At 40.7% G+C, this 22,497-nt stretch overlaps 1 protein-coding gene and 2 long non-coding RNA genes across 3 annotated transcripts; 1 reads left to right on the plus strand and 2 right to left on the minus strand.

Annotated features, from left to right (window-relative positions):
- Positions 1 to 1,867: 1,867 nt before the first annotated feature.
- LOC110518113 (uncharacterized) lies at positions 1,868 to 12,888 on the minus strand. The gene is made up of 4 exons (XM_090194968.1): positions 12,143 to 12,888; positions 11,729 to 11,826; positions 11,377 to 11,554; positions 1,868 to 4,376 (listed from the first exon to the last, which is right to left on the minus strand). The coding sequence occupies exons 1-4, from the start codon at positions 12,624 to 12,626 to the stop codon at positions 3,358 to 3,360; spliced, it is 1,779 nt and encodes a 592-aa protein (XP_090051094.1). The 5' UTR covers positions 12,627 to 12,888; the 3' UTR covers positions 1,868 to 3,357.
- A 5,823-nt stretch (positions 12,889 to 18,711) lies between these two features.
- Positions 18,712 to 20,183, minus strand: LOC118965586 (uncharacterized). Its single transcript, XR_005053006.2, has 3 exons — positions 20,090 to 20,183; positions 19,853 to 19,895; positions 18,712 to 18,822 (listed from the first exon to the last, which is right to left on the minus strand). It is a non-coding gene; the product is annotated as an uncharacterized LOC118965586 (long non-coding RNA).
- Positions 20,184 to 20,416: 233 nt separating this feature from the next.
- Positions 20,417 to 22,295, plus strand: LOC118964462 (uncharacterized). The gene is made up of 2 exons (XR_005051515.2): positions 20,417 to 20,880; positions 20,969 to 22,295. It is a non-coding gene; the product is annotated as an uncharacterized LOC118964462 (long non-coding RNA).
- Positions 22,296 to 22,497: the final 202 nt, after the last annotated feature.

Below are 22,497 nucleotides of genomic sequence, written 5' to 3' on the forward strand. Positions count from 1 at the left end.
TTCACTGTCTGATCTTCATTCCTACAGCCTTCATCACCATCCCTGGAGTCTCTTCACTGTCTGATCTTCATTCCTACAGCCTTCATCACCGTCCCTGGAGTCTCTTCACTGTCTGATCTTCATTCATACAGCCTTCATCTCCATCCCTGGAGTCTCTTCACTGTCTGATCTTCATTCCTACAGCCTTCATCTCCGTCCCTGGAGTCTCTTCACTGTCTGATCTTCATTCCTACAGCCTTCATCACCGCCCCTAGAGTCTCTTCACTGACTGATCTTCATTCCTACAGCCTTCATCACCGCCCCTAGAGTCTCTTCACTGACTGATCTTCATTCCTACAGCCTTCATCACCGTCCCTGGAGTCTCTTCACTGTCTGATCTTCATTCCTACAGCCTTCATCTCCATCCCTGGAGTCTCTTCACTGTCTGATCTTCATTCCTACAGCCTTCATCTCCGTCCCTGGAGTCTCTTCACTGTCTGATCTTCATTCCTACAGCCTTCATCACCACCCCTGGAGTCTCTGCACTGAGTAAGTGAAGATAGTATAAGAAACCTGTCCCATTCTACTTGTCTATTATCTTTGTTTAGAAATAGTCATTTGTGTGACCTACTGATTTTCCCTACAATTTATTTTAAGGATTTAGAAATATAGAAATGGTAGAACGAGGAATGTCAGAGTCTGGAATATAAATATATACCATTTGTTTAAAATGTATATGATGGTGTGTCTAGACATTATGGACCGTATATGAATATAAAAGGTGTGTACAGCAGTAGTTATATAGGATGAGCCTTGACTAGAATACAGGGTGGAGTACTGGGTGGTTGACGGCTAGTAACAGTGACTAAGTTCAGGACAGGATACTGGGCGGAGGCCGGCTAGAAGTGACTATTTGAACATTCATATTGAACAGCCTTACCTATAGAGTAGCACCACCACCCATCAGCCCATTCTCATCTTGATGTCAAAGCTGCAGTGTATTGTTGCTGTAGGAGTTTATGATTAATAATCCTATTTCAAGACACACTAAGATGTCACCATACTATTCATTTAAAGCCCCTCTGTCAGATATAAATCATCAGAGTGGGAAACCAACTGACATGGAAACAATGGAACAAATGTATCACTATCAGAGGGGTCTATTATGACATCATATAGAACTACTCAGACATTCCAAATATCACTTGATTATCAGAGGGGTGTATTATGACATCATATAGAACTACTCAGACATTCCAAATCAGGCTTCATCCACATCATGAAGGTGGATATTGATCCAACCATTTCAAAAGTAATGACCGGGCTGATGGAAACAGGATATGCCTGAATATTTTAATAAATGGTGACATTTTGTTACTTCGTTTGACAATTTGTTTGTCTTTTTGTGTCAGTAAAAATGTTTAAGCGAGAAATGGCAGTGGAAACTCTTTGATGCGCAAATATTTATATAACAACCATCACATCTTTGTTAACTTGGAGTCACTTGATGATATCTTGTGTGGTTCCCCCACTACGATTCGGAAACCCATGTAGTTTATTAGGCTACAGATGAAATAAGTTATGAACTTCACAGGGTGGTGAAACTACATGTGATGAGCTTGATGCTCCATTCCAATACACTTTGAGGGTCTTATTCTGGTGACATGATGACCGATGCTTGGTTGCCATTTGACAAATAAAATAATTGCTCTCACCCATGATAATCTCATCAATCGGGTAACAACGTTTATTGAACCAGTGGGAGGTTTGTAAATGCCCCCAGGAAAGTCGAAAGAGGAACTCTTCATTGAGACAATGATAAACAGCAATCTGTGGGAGAGTTGTGGTGGATATTATAAAATAAGGATCTGCTGGAGTCCAAGTCAAACCAAGATTCTTTATTTCTGAGCTCAGAGAGAATAACAGAGTTACACAGAACAGTGTAGACAGTCTGAATTCCTGAAGCATTGGGTGATGAGCACATATCTTTATAGTTTCCTGTTCCTGGGCGGGACTTTATTCATACAAGGACACAGGTGTAAATTGGTTTGCAACACATAATGATAGTCCCAAGAACAGGAGATTATAATAGGACAGTTTCACAAGGTTAGTCACATACTCAGTTATGTGGACACACAAACAACTAACATTTTCCATTACAGAGTCTGAACATTTTCATTTCATTAAATCATCAGTGGGCTACAATGCAAATGTCAACAATGGAACAAATGCATCACATCCAAATATCACTTGATTATCTGTAGTGCTGGAGGAATGACACACCCAGATAAACACAGTCAGAGTTTAAAAAAGGACCATTTAAACACATGGAATCTGATCTACTCTGTATTCAAACTGACAGACTCCATATTCAATTCATGTTTTCTAATAGAAACAAACAACTATATGTTTAAGTATACTTTGTACAATTCACTTTCATCTGGTAAAAACAAGTAAACACATTCTTAGTCAACAATATAAGACAACAGGAGCACTGTGTATGTTCTCTGATTCATTTTAAGTCAATGTGATGTGAAATATCAATATTACAAGTAATTCTTCTCTTTTGTGTGGATTCTCTTATGACGTTGAAGTGACTGTGATGAGTAATATGTTTTCCCACAGTCTGAGTATTTTGTAAGCCTTCTCATGTATTCTTTCAGGCTTCCTAAATGGGCAAACGCTTTGCACACTGGGCGCAGTGGTAAAGCTTCTCCCCTGTGTGCAGTCTCATGTGTTTTAATTTTTAAAATGTTTAATTTGACCTCCCTTTTTCTCCCCAATATCGTGGTATCTAATTGTTAGTAGCTACAATCTTGTCTCATCGCTACAACTCCCGTACGGGCTCGGGAAAGACGAAGGTCAAAGTCATGCGTCCTCCGATACACAACCCAACCAAATCGCAGTGTTAAGCAGTGTTAAGGCTTCTCCCCTGTGTGTATTTTCTCCTGTTGGTTCAGGTGTCCTTTCTGGTTAAAACTCTTTCCAGGACCTCAACTCTTTTCTATTTTTACCAATGACCATACAGTTTTTAAATTCCTGATCAATCCATGGAGCCTTAACAGTTCTAACAGTCAGTTTCTTAACAGGTACATGTTTATCAATAATTGGAAGAAACAATTTAATATGGTAAAAACAGGTAAACACATTGTCAGTGTACAATATAAGACAACGGGAGCACTGTGTGTGTTCTCTGATGATTTTTAAGTCAATGTGATGTGAAATATCAATATACACGCTAAGAGAAGTCATTTCTCTCTCCTGTGTGGATTCTCTAAAGACGTTTAAGTGACTGTTATGAGTAATATGTTTTCCCACAGTCTTAGCTTTTTTAAGCCTTCTCCGCTGTGTGCAGTCTCATGTGTTCTTTCAGGCTTCCTAAATGGGCAAAAGCTTTGCACGCTGGGAGGAGTGGAAAGGCTTCTCCCCTGTGTGTATTCTCTCGTGTCGTTTCAGCCCCCCTGACCGGTTGAAACACTTTCCACACTGGGAGCAGTGGTAAGGCTTCTCACCTGTGTGTATTCTCTCATGATGTTTCAGGTACCCTAAATTGTTAAAACTCTTTCCACACTGGGAGCAGTGATAAGGCTTCTCTCCTATGTGTATTCTCTCATGTCGTTTCAGGTTCCCTAAATTGTTAAAACTCTTTCCACACTGGGAGCAGTGGTAAGGCTTCTCTCCTGTGTGTATTCTCTCATGTTTTTTTAGCTCCCCTGAACAGACAAAACACTTTCCACAGTGGGAGCAGTGGTAAGGCTTCTCTCCTGTGTGTATTCTCTCGTGTTGGTTCAGGCATGCTTTCCGGTTGAAACTCTTTCCACACTGGGAGCAGTGGTAAGGCTTCTCTCCTGTGTGTATTCTCTCATGTTGTTTCAGATCCCCTGGACAGACAAAACAACTTCCACATTGGGAGCAGTGGTAAGGCTTCTCTCCTGTGTGTATTCTCTCGTGTTGGTTCAGGTATGTTTTCCGGTTGAAACTCTTCCCGCAATGGGAGCAGTGGTAAGGCTTCTCTCCTGTGTGTATTCTCTCATGAGCTTTCAGGGTCTCTTTCCGGTTGAAACTCTTTCCACACTGGGAGCAGTGGTAAGGCTTCTTTCCTGTGTGTATTCTCTCATGCTGTTTCAGCGTCCCTGAATGGTTGAAACTCTTTCCACACTGGGAGCAGCGGTAAGGCTTCTCTCTTGTGTGTATTCTCTCATGTTGTTTCAGCTCCCCCAAACGGACGAAACTCTTCCCGCACTGGGAGCAGTGGTAAGGTTTCTCCCCTGTGTGTATTATCTCGTGTTGTTTCAGGTGTGCTTTATGGTTAAAACTCTTTCCACAGTGGGAGCACTGGTGTCGTCTTGCTGGTTTGGACGTCCCTGGCTCTGGTTCCTCTGAGTCTGGTCTTTCTCCTGCCAAATACAGTGTTATTTTTACATTACTTATTTTATTCATCCTGTTTTACAAGTCAGAACACAAAAACCTAGACAGTTCTAGGACACTGAAGACACAGACGTCGCTGGATTCAAATTGAACAGGTGGTTCTAAATATATAACATTCATAGCTGTATGATACATAATGTGACCTACACACTTCCTTAAACATAAAATAACTAAAGAAGTAATTTTGTGTGGAAGTCCAAAATGTGTTTTTACATCGAAGATACAAAGCACATCAGTAACATCTCCCTGTTGTTGAAAGGGTTTGACACATTGCTGTTTAAATGGACCAATTTCTTATTTAGACGTTCACAGATTTTCAACATTTTGATTATCGCTGAGGTCATATTTTGGGTAAAGTAAAAAAATAAGGTGAAGTATTTGGGTAAATGTTCCTAAAACTGATAGTAACTACAATAAACAAAAATATAAACGCAACATGTAAAGTGTTGGATGTTTCATGAGCTGAAAAAAAAAGATAGCAGAATTTTTTACATCCCTGTTAGTCAACATTTATTCTTTGCCAAGATAATCCATCCACCTGACAGCTGTGGCATATCAAGAAGCTGATTGAACAGAGTGATTGTTACACAGGTGCACCCTGTGCTGGGGGTAATAAAAGGCTACTCGAAAATGTGCAGTTTGGTCACACAACAATGCCACAGGTCTCTGAGGGAGCGGGCAATTGGCATGCTGACTGCAGGAATGTCCACTGGAGCTGTTACGGAATTGAATGTACAGTACCAGTCAAAAGGTTGGACTCACCTACTCATTCAAGGGTTTTTCTTTATTTTTACTATTTTCTACATTGTAGAATAATAAAGACATCAAAATGATTAAAAAACACATGGAATCATGTAGTAACCACAAGTGTTAAATCAAAATATATATTTTACTCTTCAAAAGTTGCCACCCTTGCTTTCTCTCAACCAGCTTCACCTGGAATCCTTTTCCAACAGTCTTGTAGGAGTTCCATATATGCTGAGAACTTGTAGGCTGCTTTTCCTTCACTCTGCTATCCAACTAATCCCAAACCATCTCGATTTGGGTGAGGTCGAGGCCAGGTCATCTGATGCAGCACTCCATCTTGGTCAAATAGCTCTTACACAGCCTGGAGGTGTGTTGGGTCATTGTCCTGTTGAAAAACAATTGACAGTGGGACTAAGCCCAAACCAGATGGGATGGCATATCGCTGCAGAATGCTGTGGTAGTCATGCTGGTTAAGTGTGACTTGAATAAATAAATCACTGACATTGTCAATAGCAAAGCACCCACACACCATCACATCTCCTCCTCCATGCTTCACGGTGGGAACCACACATGCGGAGATAATCTGTTCATCTACTCCTCGTCTCACAAAGACATGACGCTCGGAACCAAAAATCTCACATTTGGACTCATCAGACCCAAGGACAGATATCCACCGGTCTAATGTCCATTGCTCATGTTTCTTGGCCCAAGCAAGTCTCTTCTTCTTATTGGTGTCCTTTAGTACTGGTTTCCTTGCAGAAATTCGACCATGAAGGCCTGATTCACGCAGTCTCCTCTGAACCGATGATGTTGAGATGTGTCTCTTGTTTGAACTTTGTGAAGCATTTATTTGGGCTGCAATTTCTAAGTCTGGTAACTCTAATGAACTTATGCACCAGAAGTAACTCTGGGTCTTCCATTATTGTGGTGGTCCTTAACCTCTTGAACCTATAGGGGCGCTGTGTCATTATTGGATAAAAAGACGTGCCCGTTTTAAGCGCAATATTTTGTCACGAAAAGATGCTCGACTATGCATGGAATTGACAGCCTTGGAAAGACTCTGACGTCTCCAAAACTGCAAAGATATTATCTGTGCGTGCCCCAGAACTAATGCAACAGGCGAAACCAAGATGATGTTTCATACAGGAAATGCTCCGGATTCTGAAGGCGCTGTGTTCCAATGTCTCCTTATATGGCTGTGAATGCGCCAGGAATGAGCCTGCGCTTTCTGTATATTCCCAGAGGTGTCTGCAGCATTGTGACGTGTTTGTAGGCATATCATTGGAAGATTGACCATAAGAAACTACATTTACCTGGTGTCCCGCTCAGTGTCCTGTGTGCGTAATCAGTAAGTCCATGCGCGTTCCATTTCTTCAGAATTGAAAGTAAACTGCCACGATGGATTTTATTGTCGATAGATATGTGAAAAACACCTTGAGGATTGATTCTAAACATCGTTTGCCATGTTTCTGTCGATATTATGGAGTTAATTTGGAAAAAAAGCGTTTAAATGACTTTTTTTTCTTTTTTTTTTCTTTCTTTCTTTCTTTCTTACCCAAACGTGATGAACAAAACGGAGTGATTAGTCGACACAAATAATATTTTTTGTAAAAACGGAACATTTGCTATCTAACAGAGTCTCCTCATTGGAAACATCTGAAGTTCTTCAAAGGTAAATTATTTTATTTGAATGCTTTTGTGGTTTTTTGTGGAAAATGTTGCATGCTGAATGCTAGGCTTAATGCAATGCTAGGCTATCAATACTCTTACACAAATGCTTGTTTAGCTATGGTTCAAAAGCATATTTTGAAAATCTGAGATGACAGTGTTGTTAACAAAAGGCTAAGCTTGAGAGCAAATAGATTCATTTCATTAGCCATTTTCATGAATAGTTAACGTTGTGTTATGCTAATGAGCTTGCTGATAGATTTACACAATCCTGGATACAGGGGTTTTTTCGTAGCTAAACGTGACGCAGAAAACGGAGTGATTTGTCCTAAACAAAAAATCTTTCAGGAAAAACTGAACATTTGCTATCTGAGAGTCTCCTCATTGAAAACATCTGAAGTTCTTCAAAGGTAAATGATTTTATTTGAATGCTTTTCTGTTTTTTTGTGTAAATGTTGCCAGCTGAATGCTAATGCTAAATGCTACGCTAAATGCTACGTTAGCCATCAATACTGTTACACAAATGCTTGTTTTGCAATGGTTGAGAAGCATATTTTGAAAATCTGAGATGACAGTGTTGTTAACAAAAGGCTAAGCTTGAGAGCTAGCATATTTATTTCATTTCATTTGCGATTTTCATGAATAGTTAACGTTGCGTTATGGTACTGAGCTTGAGTCTGTATTCACGATCCCGGATCCGGGAGATCAGAAAGGTTAAAGTAATGATGGACAGTTGCTTCTCTTTGCATATTTGAGCTGTTCTTGACATAATATGGACTTCGTCTTTAACCCAATAGGGCTATCTTCTGTATAACCCCCTACCTTGTCACAACACAACTGATTGGCTCAAACACATTAAAACCGGTTATGGCACATTAACTCTTGAAACTAGGGGGCACCTTTAAGACTCCATAATGTTTCATCATTAGATGCTACAGTCCTCCTTTAAGACTCCATAATGTTTCATCATTAGATGCTACAGTCCTCCTTTAAGACTCCATAATGTTTCATCATTAGATGCTACAGTCCTCCTTTAAGACCCCATAATGTTTCATCATTAGATGGTACAGTCCTCCTTTAAGACTCCATAATGTTTCATCATTAGATGCTACAGTCCTCCTTTAAGACCCCATAATGTTTCATCATTAGATGGTACAGTCCTCCTTTAAGACTCCATAATGTTTCATCATTAGATGCTACAGTCCTCCTTTAAGACTCCATAATGTTTCATCATTAGATGCTACAGTCCTCCTTTAAGACTCCATAATGTTTCAGAATTAGATGCTACAGTCCTCCTTTAAGACTCCATAATGTTTCATCATTAGATGCTACAGTCCTCCTTTAAGACTCCATAATGTTTCAGAATTAGATGCTACAGTCCTCCTTTAAGACTCCATAATGTTTCATCATTAGATGCTACAGTCCTCCTTTAAGACTCCATAATGTTTAGAATGTGTCTGGAAGCGCTACTCTATCTATTCTACTCTCATCCTTTCAGTTTTAATAATATTTAATAATAATAATAATGTTATAATAGGTAATAACTAACTTTAATAACTAGGGTTAATACCTGCCTGGCGCCCCAACAAAATCTTCATATTTACCCCCCTCTAACAATACCGCTACAGAATTAGCGTAGTAGGCCATGTAACTTAAGGTAATCAGAAATATGTATTCCTTGCCACCCATTCTGAAACTAACTGCAGCTCTATGTTAAGTGTTGCAGTCATTTCAGTCGCTGTAGTAGCTGACGTGTACAATGTTGAGTCATCCGCATACATAGACTCACTGGCTTTACTCAAATGTCATTGGCATGTTGTTGGTAAAGATTGAAAAAAGTAGGTGCCAAACAGCTGCCCTGGGGAATTCCTGATTCAAACTTGATTTTGTAGCTCTGGGGCGGCAGGTAGCCTAGTGGTTGGAGATTTAGGCCAGTAACCGAAAGATTGCTGGATCGAATCCCCGAGTTGACAAGGTAAAAAACTCTGTCGTAATTGAAAAAAATAATTGAAAAAAATAATTGAAAAAAATAATTTGTTCTTAACTGCCTTGCCTAGTTAAATAAAGGTTACATTTTAAAAGGAAAACTCTTTATCCACAATATAGCAGGGGGTGTAAAGCCATACGTTTTTTCAGCAGCAGACTATGATCGATAATGTCAAATGCCGAACCGAAGTCTAACAAAACAGCCCCAACAATATTTTTATCATCAATTTCACTCAGCCAAACAGTCATTTGCAAGTGCTGTGCTTGTTGAATGAACTTCCCTATAAGCTAAAAGTCTATATTTGTTTAATGTAAAACAGCATTGTATCTGGTCAAATATTTTTTTCCCAAAATTGTAAGGGTTGGTAACAGGCTGATTGGTCAGCTATTTAAGCCAGTAAAGGGAGCTTTACTATTCTTGGGTAGTGGAATGACTTTAGCTTCCCTCCAGGCCTGAGGGCACACACTTTCTAGTTGGCTTAAAATAAAGTCAAGGCAAATAGCAATGGCAATATCGGCCGCTATTATCCTCAATTTTCCATCCACGTTGTCAGACACCAGTGACTTGTCATTGTAGATTTTATTTGCGCAAAATTTAATTGAAGATGCTCCAAAGATTTTTACAATCATTCTTCATGTCATTTATCTTTGTTTCATTGTGTACTTTCTTCTTTTTATTCAGTTTAGTCAAATGATGTCTCAATTTGCAATAGGTTTGCCAATCAGTTATTCAGCCAGACCTATATGCCATCTCTTTTGCCTCCCTCTTCATCATACCATTTTTAAATTCCTCATCAATCCACGTGGATTTAACAGTTTTTACAGTCATTTTGTTAATGGGTGCTGCTTATTAGTAGCTGGTATAAGCAGTTTCAAACGTGTCATGGGCAGTGTCTGGTTGCTCATCATTACACACCACGGACCAACAAATATTATTTACATCAACAACATAGGAATCACTACAAAAAAATGTATGACCTCTTATACCGTAATTGCTGGACTATTAAGCGCACTTGAATATAAACCGCACCCACTGAATTATTAAAAAATCTGTATTTTGTACATAAATAAGCCGCACATGTCTATAAGCCGCAGGTGCTTACCGGTACATTGAAACAAATTAACTTGGTCACTATCTTCCTCCTCCTGTGCACTGAAACCACTGAAGTCATCTCCTTCGGTGTCGGAGATGAATAGCCTCAGAATTTCTTCATCCGATGTTGGATCGTTTTCATTGTCGCTCTCGTCACTTTCATCCGGAGGCAAATACCCCGCTGAGCTCATGCTGCCCTTCAACACGCAGCAGTCCAGCCTTTCGAAACCCGTTGATGATAGTGGATTTTTTGACAATGCTCCACGCTGTCAGGACCCACTGGCAGACTTGACCATAAGTTGCTCTTCGCATGCGGCCCATTTTAGTGAAGGATTTCTCCCCACTTGTCATCCAAGCCTCCCACTGAACAAGGAGCGCCACCTTAAATGCACGATTTACACTGATGTCGAGTGGCTGCAAATACTTTGGGCCATCTGCTTTTCTTCCCTCTGAAAGCTTTTGTTGTCTTTTTGCACTGAGTCAGTTCCTCACGCTGCTGTTTCCAACGTCTTATCATCGACTCATTAAGGCCAAGCTCCCGTGCAGCAGCTCTATTTCCTTTTCCAACAGCCAGATCGATCGCCTTCAACTTGAAAGCTGCATCATATGCATTTCTCCGTGTCTTTGCCATGATGAGGGTGACAAAAATTACTACCGTAATCAGAATGATGGGAAGTTTGAGCGCGCTCGATTTACGTCACATTATGTGACGGTGCTCAGTTTTTTGGCGGCATGAATCTTGTGAAAGCGGGAAAAATCCATAAATTAGCCGCGTCATTGTATAAACCGCGAGGTTCAAAGGTTGGGAATAAAGTAGCGGCTTATAGTCCGGAAATTACGGTACACAATATTAGTCCCAGCCTTTGGAACGGTGGTTTTCCTAGACATGGCTACTATATTGTGATCACTACATCTGATGGATCTGGACACTGCTTTAAACCCCATTTCTGCAGCATTAGTAAAGATATGATCAAACCATGTTGATGATTTCATTCCTCTACTGTTTGTCACTACCCTGGTAGGTTGATTGATAACCTGAACAGGGTTGCAGGCACTGGGAACAGTTTGAAGCTTTTGCTTGAGTGGGCAGCCTGATCACAGTTTTTCTTCAGTACTAGTTAATTAATGACCAAAGTCTTGAGTTTAGTTTGCCTGTTCTACAGTCTTTTAAAGATAGGGGCGTTGACTGCGACAGGCAATGTAACATCCATAATGTTTTAAGGAAAAGTTTTTGTAAAACAAGCACCTTACATTGTATAATCTTGAAACTTTCTCTCCAAAGCTACCTTTCATCAAGGTTTTATATGGTCTATTGGTTCCTCTCTTTTCATTGGCAGAATCCTTTTTCAGTGTTATGATATTCATAACATCCACTCTATCTTCCTGTCAACTAACAGAACCCTGCTGGTTATCCTGGTAACAGATACCGGTGGGCAGATCTATTGTATTTGTTCAACCAACACTACAGCACTTACTTTGATGAGTCAAATCTGATCCTTTCATCTCTTCTCCTCCTCTCACAGTTCCACTCAGCCCCATTTTTTTCCTGCAGTCCACCAGCAGCACAGACAACCTCTTCATACCCAGCAGTAAGGTGCTACCGGGAGAGGCACGACGCGGGGACTCCGGGAGGGAGGAAGGGCTAGCATTGTCCTAGTAACCATAAAGAGGGGACACAGACACATGTCATTATGTGCTTTACAGAAACCCAGCCCAGACCCAGATAGAGCAAGCTGTATGCTAGACCAGACCAAGCTGTATGCTAGACCAGATCAAGCTGTATGCTAGACCAAACCAAGCTGTATGCTAGACCAGACCAAGCTGTACCATCTGGTGTTCTGATCTGGAGAGACTCTTCTTTGCCTCGTCAGCATCAGGATGTTGTTGAGGCTCCCCAGAGGATCCACCATAGTCATGTCTCTCTCCTGTGTGAACGAGAACATCAAAATGAGTAGTAAACTCCCTTTGATATTTTAAGTAGAACATATGCTTCAATATTGAATTTTAAAAGCCTGTTATACTAGATGAGGGGAACTTTAATATAGACAACATGGAGAATGCAATACATCTAATTGAAAAGTCCCTAAAATATATGAACCAATGGCAGATTGACCCTTTAACAATTGATATAGTACTGAACAACATATTCAAGTGTAGAACTTCAGTAGAATGCCCCTTAAAAACCACACATTAGTTCAACAACTGCATAGTTTGTGCCCCTGTTTTTAAGACAGTACTCACTGATGGTAATCGGATATTCTGTCTCCTCCTCTTTCACTCCCAAAACGTCTTCCTCCTTCACCTTTATTGAGACAGCATCCTCTTCCTCTCTAAAAGGTTCATTCTCTTCTATCACTATAACAGCCTCCTCTTCCTCCTTTTTCATTCTGAAATGTTCTTTCACTATAACAGCATCTTCTTCCTTCACTATAACAGTCTCCTCTTCCTCCTTTTTCATTCTAAAAGGTTCTTTCACTATAACAGCATCTTCTTCTTTCACTATAACAGTCTCCTCTTCCTCCTTTTTCATTCGGAAATGTTTTTCCACTATAACAGCATCCTCTTCCTTCACTATAACAGTCTCCTCTTCCTCCTTTTTCATTCTAAAAGGTTCTTTCTCTTCTTTCACTGTAACCTCTTCTTCAATGTTCATTGCCAGAGCTTCTTTCTGCAAACAGCAGACCTCCTCTTCTATAGCAGGGGATGAGTACTTTAATGAACTCATGGTCAGGGATGTTAGCTAGCTCGTTAGCATTAGCGAATAGCCTAGTGCTAGGCTCAGCATCAATCTTTAACAAGTTTGCAAATTAGGTTACAGTTAACCAGTTAATACGTCAACAGAACTGTGTTTAAAACACCGAGATTAGATAATGTACATTAAGATGGTCTAAATCGTCAATCTTTCACTTTTATGTTGGCTAGCAAGCTACCGAGGTGGTTGAAAGAGTAGCCGCGTTGTTGTTCCTGAAGAAGCGTCCGTCCAGTCCATTATACGTCACGGAAGAATCATCACCTGAAAGACGCTCATCGCCGTCTGCTGTCTGGAGTGGGTAACGCAGTTTGGAAACAATACACTACACTACACTTTTGTATTGGAAAGATATCTAAAAAGGATTAAACTTTTTTACATGTTTTATCATTTTTATTTTTATGAAAATCACTGAGGAGGGTCCTCCCCTTCCTCCTCTCAGGAGCCTCCACTTCCTCCTCTGAGGAGCCTCCCCTTTCTCCTCTGAGGAAGCTCCCCTTCCTCCTCTCAGGAGCGTCCCCTTCCTCCTCTGAGGAGCCTCCCCTGCACCCAAAGGACATCCAGCCAACTTGTGTGGGAAGCATTGGAGTCAACATGGGCCAGCATCCCTGTGGAAAGCTTTCGACACCTTGTAGAGTCCATGCCCCGACGAATTGAGGCTAATCTGAGGGAGAAAGAGGAGGGTCCAACTTCATATTAGGAAGGTGTTCGAAATGTTTGGTATAATCAGTGGATATATCTGCCATTTAGCAGACACTTTTATCTAAAGGGATTTGCAGTCATGTTTGCAAACAATTAACATATGGGTGGTCCCAGGAATCAAACCCACTACCCTGGTTTAACAAGCACTATACTCCACCAACTGAGCTACAGGACCACAAGGAATGATCAAGGAATGACGCAGATAAACACACACAGCCTGAGTTTCAGAAATATAATTGAATCAAAGACCGTAACATTGAAACTGACATACTTCATATTAGACGTAGACCGATTAATTTGGGCCGATTTCAAGTTTGTATAAACAATTTATACAAAATGTAAAAAATTGTACACCTTTATTTAATCTTTATTTAACTAGGCAAGTCAGTTAAGAACACATTCTTATTTTCAATGACGGCCTAGGAACGGTGGGTTAACTGCCGTGTCCAGGGGTAGAACGCTAGAATTTCACCTTGTCAGCTCGGGGGATCCAAACTTGCAACCTTACAGTTAACTCGTCCAGCGCTCTAACCACCTGCCTTATTACACTCCACGAGGATCCTGCCTATTACACGAATGTAGTAGAAGTTGCTAGCTAGCATTAAACTTCTTATAAAAACAATCAATCAATCATAATCACTAGTTATGGGTGATGATATTACTAGTTTATCTAGCATGTCCTGTCGATGCGGTGTGTATCGTTGCTCAAATGTGTACCTAACCATAAACACCAATGCCTTTCTTAAAATCAATACAAAGAAGTATATATTTTTAAACCTGCATATTTAGCTAGAAGCAATCCAGGTTAGCAGGCAATATTGACCAGGTGAAATTGTGTCACTTCTCTTGCGTTCATTGCACGCAGAGTCAGGGTAGATGCAACAGTTTGGGCAGCCTGGCTCATTGCGAACTAATTTGCCAGGACTTTACGTAATTATGACATAACATTGAAGGTTGTGCAATGTAACAAGAATATTTAGACTTAGGGATGCCACCCGTTAGATAAAATACCGAACGGTTCCGTATTTCACTGAAATAATAAACATTTTGTTTTCAAAATGATAGTTTCCGTATTCGACCATATTAATGACCAAAGGCTAGCTAGTTAGCGGGCGCACGCTAATAGCGTTTCAAACTTCACTCTCTCTGAGACTTGGAGTAGTTATTCCCCTTGCTCTGCAAGGGCCTGCGGCTTTTGTGGAGTAATGGGTAACGCTGCTTCGAGTGTGGCTGTTGTCGATGTGTTCCTGGTTCGAGCCCAGGTAGGGGCGAGGAGAGGGACGGGTACCGGTACAGAGTCAATGTGGAGGCTATATACAGGAGGTACCAGTACAGAGTCAATGTGGAGGCTATATACAGGGGGTACCGGTACAGAGTCAATGTGGAGGTTATATACAGGGGGTACCAGTACAGAGTCAATGTGGAGGCTATATACAGGAGGTACCAGTACAGAGTCAATGTGGAGGCTATATACAGGAGGTACCAGTACAGAGTCAATGTGGAGGCTATATACAGGGGGTACCAGTACAGAGTCAATGTGGAGGCTATATACAGGAGGTACCAGTACAGAGTCAATGTGGAGGCTATATACAGGAGGTACCAGTACAGAGTCAATGTGGAGGCTATATACAGGAGGTACCAGTACAGAGTCAATGTGGAGGCTATATACAGGGGGTACCAGTACAGAGTCAATGTGGAGGCTATATACATGAGGTACCAGTACAGAGTCAATGTGGAGGCTATATACAGGAGGTACCAGTATAGAGTCAATGTGGAGGCTATATACAGGAGGTACCAGTATAGAGTCAATGTGGAGGCTATATACAGGAGGTACCAGTATAGAGTCAATGTGGAGGCTATATACAGGAGGTACCAGTATAGAGTCAATGTGGAGGCTATATACAGGAGGTACCAGTATAGAGTCAATGTGGAGGCTATATACAGGAGGTACCAGTATAGAGTCAATGTGGAGGCTATATACATGAGGTACCAGTATAGAGTCAATGTGGAGGCTATATACAGGAGGTACCAGTATAGAGTCAATGTGGAGGCTATATACAGGGGATACTAGTACAGAGTCAATGTGGAGGCTATATACATGAGGTACCAGTATAGAGTCAATGTGGAGGCTATATACAGGAGGTACCAGTACAGAGTCAATGTGGAGGCTATATACAGGGGGTACCAGTACAGAGTCAATGTGGAGGCTATATACAGGGGGTACCAGTACAGAGTCAATGTGGAGGCTATATACAGGGGATACCAGTACAGAGTCAATGTGGAGGCTATATACAGGGGGTACCAGTACAGAGTCAATGTGGAGGCTATATACAGGGGGTACCAGTACAGAGTCAATGTGAAGACTATATACAGGGGTACCAGTACAGAGTCAATGTGGAGGCTATATACAGGAGGTACCAGTACAGAGTCAATGTGGAGGCTATACACAGGGGGTACCAGTACAGAGTCAATGTGGAGGCTAAATACAGGAGGTACCGGTACAGAGTCAATGTGGAGGCTATATACAGGAGGTACCAGTACAGAGTCAATGTGGAGGCTATATACAGGAGATACCAGTACAGAGTCAATGTGGAGACTATATACAGGAGATACCAGTACAGAGTTAATGTGGAGGCTATATACAGGGGGTACCAGTACAGAGTGGAGGCTACACAAGGGATGTTTACATACACTTAGGTTGGAGTCATTAAAGTGGTTTTCAACCACTCCACAAATGGCTTGTTAACAAACTATAGTTTTGGCAAGTCAGTTAGGACATCTACTTTGTGCATGGCACAAGTCATTTTTCCAACAATTGTTTACAGACAGATTATTTCACTTATAATTCACTGTATCACAATTCCATTGGGTCAGAAGTTTACATACATGTTGACTTTGCCTTTAAACAGCTTGGAAAATGCCAGAAAATTATGACATGGCGTTCGAAGCTTCTGATAGGCTAATTGACATAATTTGAGTCAATTGGAGGTGTACCTGTGGATGTATTTCAAGGTCTACCATCAAACTCAGTACCTCTTTGCTTGACATCATGTGAAAATCAAAAGAAATCAGCCAAGACCTCAGAAATATAATTGTAGACCTCCACAGGTCTGGTTCATCCTTCGGAGAAATTTCCAAACGCCTGAAGGTACCATGTTCATCTTTACATACAATAGTACGCAAGTATAAACACCATGGGACCACACAGCTGTCATACCGCTCAGGAAGGAGACTTGTTCTCCTAGAGATCAACATACGTTGGTAAGAAAAGTGCAAACCAGTCCCAGAACAACAGCAAAAGACCTTGTGAAGATGCTGGAGGAAACAGGTACAAAAATATCTATATCCATAGTAAAATGAGTCCTATATCAACATAACCTGAAAGGCCGCTCAGCAAGGAAAAAGCCACTGAAGAAGGACCTTGGCTAGGGATGTATTCTTGTTTTGAATCCCAGCCACCATAGGAGGCCTTTTGCCTTTTGGTAGGCCGCCGTTGTAAATAAGAATTTGTTCTTAACTGACTTGCCAAGTTAAATAAAGGTTCAATAATAAATAAATTAATTAAAAATAAAGTACAGAGAGATAATTGATGAAAACCTGCTCCAGAGCACTCAGGACCTCAGACTGGGGCAAAGGTTCACCTTCCAACAGAACAACAACCCTAAGCACACAGACAAAAGACAACGCAGAAGTGGCTTCGGGACAAGTCTCTGAATGTCCTTGTGTGGCCCAGCCAGAGCCTGGACTTGAACCCGATCAAACATCTCTGGAGAGACCTGAAAATAGCTGTGCAGCGACGCTCCCCATCCAACCTGACAGAGGTTGAGAGGATCTGCAGAGAAGAATGGGAAAAAATACAGGTGTGCCAAGCTTGTTCCTGTTAAGACACCTGGCCAGCTGAGTGCAGGTGGGCTCTCCTGTCAACATGAGGCTCCTGTTGCAGCCCTCAAGGGCACATTGACAGATTTTCCACCTAGTCCTCTCTGGGATTCAAACAAGGGATCTTTCAGTTACTGGCCCAACACTGTTAACCGCTAGGCTACCTGCAGCAGGAGCCCCATGTTGACAGGAGAGCCCACCTGCATTCAGCTGGTCAGGGGCAGTGGTGCCCTGTAAGTAACAAATGTATCACTATCAGAGGGGTGTATTATGACATCATATAGAACTACTCAGACATTCCAAATATCACTTGATTATCAGAGGGGTGAATTATGACATCAGAGAGAGAATAAAGTAGACGGCACGCGTCAAAATGATTGATTGATGACCTTACGTCATTTTGACCTTTGCGTGTCCGAATATGTGCCCCCTCCCCGTCCCCCCTGTTCCCGTGGTCACGTGTTATTTTGTGTTATTTCAGATCTCTATGTCATCCTTTGAAGTAGTCCAGTTGATGGATGTCTAGGGGCCTGGTTGAACTGTGGTTGTTGTGTTTGAACTTTTGGACCGGGTATGACCCCCCCAGTTTTATTGCCCTTATGTTTGTTATCTATGGAGCAGGAATGTGTGTCTGTATGTGTGTGTGTGTGTTAGAAACAAGGTCCCTTGGCATTGTGTCCATTTCAGGCTTTAAACAACAATTAAACAGCCATCTAAATAATGTTTCTCAGCCTAGTTTCCTATTTAGTTCTCTTTATATGTACAGGCACAGAGCTTCAAGATGGCTCCAGCCTAAGGATTTTCAGTGCATGTACACCTGGGGAGATTAGAACCCCAAAGAAAAGATCCTAAAGGTAATTTCAGGTTTATCATGACAGCCACTTTATGAAAGGCCTTTACTTATGGCTAAACAGCTTCTGCACAGCTTATTAATTAAGGCTGTGGGATGAAATGAGGTGTTTCTAGGAGGGCTTAAACAAATCTACAGTGAAACAAACATGTACACTTTACACACATATTTATTGACTTTTAAAAATACCACAGTAACATGACAGAATTTGTGCAAACGCAACGAAATCTGCTAGGGGATATTAAATGTACAACAGTAGTATTCTGTAACAAGCAATACGTGTTAAACATGTGGCACAGGCAATCATGACAGCCTCTTTATGAAAGGCCTTTAATTAGGTGTTTCTAGGAGGGCTTAAACAAATCTACAGTGAAACAAACATATACACTTTACACACATATTTACTGACATTTAAAAAGACCCCAGTAACATGACCGAATTTGTGCAAATGCGACGAAATCTGCTAGTGGATATTAAATGTACAACAGTAGTATTAGGTAACAAGCAATACGTGTGGCACAGGCAATCATGACAGACTCTTTATGAAAGGCCTTTAACTATGGCTAAACAGTTTTCTACACATCTTATTCATTAATGATGTGGGCATACCCAGGATTTACAGGCAGGAACGGTTGATCTACACATGGAGGGAAAACTTACGGAGTTTTGATGGAGCGGACAAGCGTCTTTGAGTTGATGAATTTGAAATGGATAATGGTCGTGGCTAACCGGACCATCTATCTGTAAGAAATAGTAAACATTTTGGAATTATAACATGTGTTAAAATGTATGTACTAAATATTATGAATTAAATCACTGGTTTTAAAAATGTATCTCACGATTTAACGATAGGGGAAGAGGTAATTTCATATTTCGGCCAACACATCAAGAGCTAACAGGGGTGAGTGGGGATTCATAGTACAACAGGAGGCTTCGGTAACCTGCAATACGGGTTAAATATGTTTTACATACATCCACGACTGAATGGTTTCACAAACTACATTTAAAGGTTTTGTCAGAAAGCTGTAACAGGCCTCATTCACCAGTCTAGAGATGAACCTAGAGACACCAAAAACATCGCCGCTTAGAGCAGCTTGGAGATTATTACCCATGTAAGGGGGGAGCAAAAGAGTGGATTTAACCAACTCTGTACAAACCCCGACACGTGGTATGATAACTCTGACGCGTACGTCTAATGATTATTGTAGATGTTTACAACTGAGGGAGTTGACAGTAGGTCAATGAGATGTATAAAGGCAAATTGACATAACGGACCTCAAAGACCAACAGCCTACTTTATAATATAGAATGCAGGGGTGTGTACTGAACATGTAACCATTATAAAACAAAACATGTCTCGAAACACCTCCTAGTTAGGGACAGAACGCGGAGCATATACTTTAACACTATGTTACCACAGCTTTAGCGCAAACCCACAGCCCCGAATATTTAGCTGCCAGGACAGATTAAAAAAGAGATGTGAATAAGTGAATCCCTCCTAATAGATATTTCTGAAGGCTACTGGACATAGGTGATTGGGAAGCGACTGTTAGACGTAGATTCTCAGAAGCAATTTATAGTATTTCCTACAATGGTATGTTATAAAGTTTGTAATAATGTACAACTGTAGGCCTCCAATGTTTTTACATAAAAAGACTAATGATGCATGTTTAAATAATAGTACATTTTGTTAATTAATTCTAACATGTCTTTAAAAAGTTAGTACTATATATTTTGGTATTAAATCAATGGTTTTAAAAAAGTATCTCACCCTTTAACGAAGGGAAAATGTCCTTTCCAGCCATCAACCCCGTCTGTCACGAAGAAAAAAGACACAGAAAATCCGGGTGCATGCGTGAGTGTGCAGGCCTCCAATGTTTTTACATAAAACACGCGTGATTCATGTTTAAATATTATTCAAATGTTGTTACTTAATTCAAACATGTCTTAAAGGTTGTACGAAATATTTTGGAATTCAATAAAAGGAGTTTTAAAAACGGTATCTCACCCGTAACTATGTGAAACGGTATTTCACATCTTCAGCCAACTCTGTCGCGAAGAAAAAGACATTGAAAATCAGGGTGCGTGCATGAGTGTGCGTGTGACGGAGCAGCAGGAGTGTGTGTGTGTGCGTTTCAAAAAACAAAGGGGTTGTTTGTGTGGGTTCAACATGGGGTCCCATCTGTAGAGAATCGTTTGAAATTCAAAGTTTGAACTATCCAGCATATGACATGTCATGGTATCGGCCGACCGCCCGGGGTTAAACCTGGATATCTAATCAACGCCCCCCAGGACCCCCCAAACAAAAAGCATGACAGAACGGCTCTTTGAATTCACAGCCTTTTGGTCTAAAGCAAACATACAGTTAGTTGGTTGCATACAGGCTATCTCTCGAAACTCATTCCGTACTTTAACAAGTTAGGGACAGAACGTCTATTTTTAACACGTTTAGCACGGCTTTAGCGCAAACCCAAAGGCCCGAATATTTAACTGCCAGGACAGATAGCATAGTCTGTAAAGCCCTCCTAATGGATATTTCTGAAGGCTACTGGACATAAGTGATTGGGAAGCGACTGTTAGACGTAGATTCTCAGAAGCAAACGGCGCCCTGTCCTTTACGTAGCCCTTCACGATCACACATTTTTAGGCGTAAGTCCAAATAATCACATACCTAAGAATATTTATATATTAAAAAAAGAAAAGTGTGCACTCTGAACGACGTCGTAAGACAACAGGCAGCAGTCCCAGGACAGATAACAGAGTATGTGAAGCCCTCCTAATGGATATTTCGGGAGCTGAGTAAGTGAAAAATGTATTTTAAGTTTTGTTTGAATATTATCGGGATATTATTGTAATATTAAACACGCGTTATTTGTGTTTTAAACAGGGGGGACAACGATTTTTTATTTTTTTTATTTTGTATTTTATTTCAGGTATGATGGACATCGGACACATAGGGTGACTGGGATGCATTAGGGACTCTGAACGATATCGGAGGAACCGATGAAACAGACAGTATTCGGTCTTTTTGTATGAACGTTTTTCCAAACACTCCAAGAACAGAGAATTTAAACGTCCCGACAACAACCCAGGGAACCACCACCCCCACACAACATAGTCCAGACCCCAACAACAAAAGCACAACGGTGGCCCAAGTGCATTGCGCAGAATCACCAGAGGTATTAATTCTAGGCATTTACATGTATGTTTTTAAAAATGAAGACTATTTATACAATGAAACAATGTTTTTTTATTCACACTGTTTGTAAACAATAACTTTTGCCCTCTTAGGGTCTACTTGACCTGCTTATTGATTAGAAAGTATGATTAGAAACCAAGGCTGTGGAATATATTCGCTCTCACAGGCTATGAAAAAGACAAAAGCTAGGACATTGACTCCGGAGTGTTGAACTTATGCCCACTCTACAACAACCCCGGTTGTTATATGACCCCTGAGGATCATCTACGAACGTTGGAACATCTACAACTATTGAAGATGCAAAAAGGGGTTTTCAGAAACACATTTGGTTTACAGATATGTATTATTCTAAAAATAATATAACATTATTATCATAATCTAAAACACTTTAAAGGATCTCTAATTCAAACATGCAAGGATATATATATATATATATGATACGATTAACCACTTTAAAACTGTTGCTGCAATATCACTTCTCAATGTGTGTACATTTCAAGCTTTCAACAACAATAAACAAACCAGCTCAATAATGTTTCTCAGACTTACAAACTGTTGAGTTTTCCTAGTTAGTAAAGAAACAACCACTAAGCCAAAACCCCAAAAGTTGTAATATAATCTGTATACAAGTCATTCTATACAGAAAACAGGTACATTTTGATTGATCAAGAATTCCCAATAGGTTTGTGTCACGCCCTGACCATAGTTTGCTATGTATGTTTATAGGTTTTGTTTGGTATGGGTGTGATATGAGTGGGCATTCTATGATGTATGTCTAGTTTGTCTTTTTTCAGTGTTTGGCCGGATATTTTTTTCAATCAGAGGCCTGTGTTAGTCGTTGTCTCTGATTGGGAACCATATTTAGGTAGCCTGTGTTGTCATTGTTGGGTGATTGTCTATGTTAGGTGCTTGTGTCAGCACATTGGGTATATAGCGTCACGGTCGTTGTTCATTTATTGGCTTGTTCAGTTTACTTTGTGTTTTCGTCATCCATTAAAACGATGCATTCACACCACGCAGCGCTTTGGTCCGCTTCTTATTACCCATGACGCTCGTGACAGCATGATCTGATCCACAACCCTATTACGACAGCATATAATGCACAGTCATATGCAAAAACCATAAAACTCTGACAAGAAAACAATGAAAACCTTAACACGACTACACGCAATGCCATTATTTTAGTTAACAGCCACCCAGGGTTGAGTTTGGTACTT

Source organism: Oncorhynchus mykiss, chromosome 13 (genome assembly GCF_057628025.1).
Source record: "Oncorhynchus mykiss isolate SJ-2025 chromosome 13, ASM5762802v1, whole genome shotgun sequence".
Lineage (NCBI taxonomy): Eukaryota > Metazoa > Chordata > Actinopteri > Salmoniformes > Salmonidae > Oncorhynchus > Oncorhynchus mykiss.